Source organism: Camellia sinensis, chromosome 12 (assembly GCF_055761805.1).
Source record: "Camellia sinensis isolate YWXY chromosome 12, ASM5576180v1, whole genome shotgun sequence".
Taxonomy (NCBI): domain Eukaryota; kingdom Viridiplantae; phylum Streptophyta; class Magnoliopsida; order Ericales; family Theaceae; genus Camellia; species Camellia sinensis.
The window spans coordinates 29107868-29110320 of NC_138972.1; the positions used below are offsets into that span (position 1 = coordinate 29107868).

General features: G+C 38.2%; 1 protein-coding gene across 1 annotated transcript; it reads right to left on the minus strand.

The window, feature by feature from the left end:
- Window positions 1-1097: 1097 nt before the first annotated feature.
- LOC145803464 (secreted RxLR effector protein 161-like) lies at window positions 1098-1565 on the minus strand. The gene is made up of 2 exons (XM_082896739.1): window positions 1511-1565; window positions 1098-1372 (listed from the first exon to the last, which is right to left on the minus strand). Exons 1-2 carry the CDS (start codon window positions 1563-1565, stop codon window positions 1098-1100), a joined length of 330 nt encoding a protein of 109 aa, XP_082752865.1.
- Between the last annotated feature and the right edge of the window lie 888 nt (window positions 1566-2453).

A 2453-nucleotide genomic window follows, 5' to 3' on the forward strand; every position in this document is an offset into this window, starting at 1 on the left:
TTTAAATCCCTCATGAGTCAATTCATAAACATGCTTGACTTCAAATGTTGTATTTGTACACATGACTATATCGAGAATACAAATCTAATATAATTATATAGGAAATGAGCTACAATACAGTGGTATGAAATCTAAGAATGTTCCCTAGCCACTCATGTCAATCCCCTCAAACTTAATAGCTTTCCTAGACATGGTCCTCTGGATCGTATTCATCATGATCCTAGGGTGACCTGCTAAAGTAGCAATATCGAGTCATCATTTCATAACATAGTTCTAAGTTCAAGGGCATAGTATAAACCAATTAATGGCTTAATCGGGCCCACAAAGTGCTATAGTAGGGATTCATCTAGCTACTCCCTTATATGGTCAACAATAGCACATACAATACGATATGTATGCCATGACGAAGCTCCCACTCAATTGGCTTTCTCAGTCTCTAACGCCGTACGAATCTTAGTCTAGTCTCTATACAAGCGCCTAACCTGAATTTCTTAGCCTAGTTGATTATCAAGCGCCTATCTCAAACCTCACATTCAGCCATATTCAGGCTTCATCAAGTTGTGGAAAAACTTCATGTATGATTTATATAAGCCTCATCTCAGCTAATGCTAAGGCAACATCTACTAATAAACTAGTTTTGTTAACTCCCAAGTAACAAAACATTTACCTCACTCACTCTTCAAGTGCCAAGATAATCTATGTCTCATCTTGCTTGCTCAACAAGCACTAGGTGATCGCCAGTGTAAGAAGGCCGATCATAGCCTAGTGACATACATGTAATTCAAAATATGTGCCCAAACAATCCATCATTATGGAAAATAAAAAGGGAAAACTAATTTTATTAATGCATAAGATCGAAAAAAGGGTCCATCTGATACAAAAATATCAAATCCCATGTAAACCCAAACCCCTAACATGTCTATGAAAAACATCCTTTGTAATGGGTTTGGTCAATAGATCAGCAACCATGTCGCTAATAGAGACATGCCTTAGGAGCACCAATCCCTGCGCAATGATATCTCGAATAAAGTGATAATGGGTATCAATATGCTTAGTTCTCCCATGACATTTGAGATCTCTTGCATAAGCTATTGCAGCTATGCATCATAGTAGACCACAATAGCCTCATCCAAAAGTCGTGTTACACTCAAGCTCCGCAAGAATCTCCTTAACCATATTGCTTCTTGAACGGCATCAGTGCAAGCCACATATTCTGACTCCATCACAGACAAGGAAATACACTGTTGTTTATTATTGTAACATGAAATGGCTTCTCCTTTAAGTACAAAAGCATAACCAGTAACTGATTTACGCTCATCTCTATCAGCAAACCCATTTGCATCACTAAATCCAACCAATCTGAGAGAATCACCTTGGAAGCATAAAGCGAAGTTTGCAGTCCCTCACAAACACCAAAATATCCTCTTAACTGCAGCCCAATGTGTTACTCTAGGATTACTTTGATATCTGCTAACCATTCCAACCACGAAACATATGTCAGGTCAAGTACACATCATAGCATACATCAGACTACCAATAGCATTCGCATAGGAAACATTAGACATCTGCCTCTTTTCTTCCTTTGTTTTAGGACTTTGTGAGTTGCTAAAAATTTGACCTTTCTCAATTGGAGTGTCTAGTAGTCTCGAATAGTGCATACGAAATAGCTCTAAAATCCTCTTTATGTAAGTCTCTTGAGACAAACTAAGAAGTCTCTTAGAACGATCTCTAGAGATCTTAACTCGTACCACATAATCTGTCTGACCCATGTCCTTCATCTCAAAAGTAGAAGACAACCATTTTTTAGTGGAATGAATCAACTCCAAATCATTCCCAGCTAAGAAAATATCATCCACATGTAATGATAAGATAAGAAACATATTCCCAATCCTCTTGACATACACGTAATGGTCTTCTTGTATCATCACAAAACCTATAGTGACAATAGCTTGATGAAACTGAATATACCATTACCATTGCTTAGACGACTGGTTCAGGCCATAAATAGAATGTTTCAAGCGACAAACCTTGCGTTCTTTTCCCTCAACCTGAAAACCTACTGGTTGATCCACATAGATCTCTTTGTCTAGTTCTTCATTGAGAAATGTTGTCTTTACATCCATTTGGAACAATTCCAAATCTAGATGTGCTATGATAGCTAGAATGAGGCGAGTGGAGGCAAATCTCACCATAGGAGAGAATGTCTCCTCATAATCTATACCCTCTTGTTGGGTATAGCCTTTCGCCACAAGTTGAGCGTTGTACTTGTCAGTTGATCCATCAGCCCTGCACTTAAAATTTTAAGACCCATTTGTTACCAATGGTCTTGCGCCTAGGCAGAAGGTCAACTAACTCCCATACATTATTCTTAGCCATTGAGCTTATCTCTTCCTGCATAGCAATTATCCATTTTTTTGACTTTTGTGATTTTGTGGCTTCCTCAAAAGAAGTTG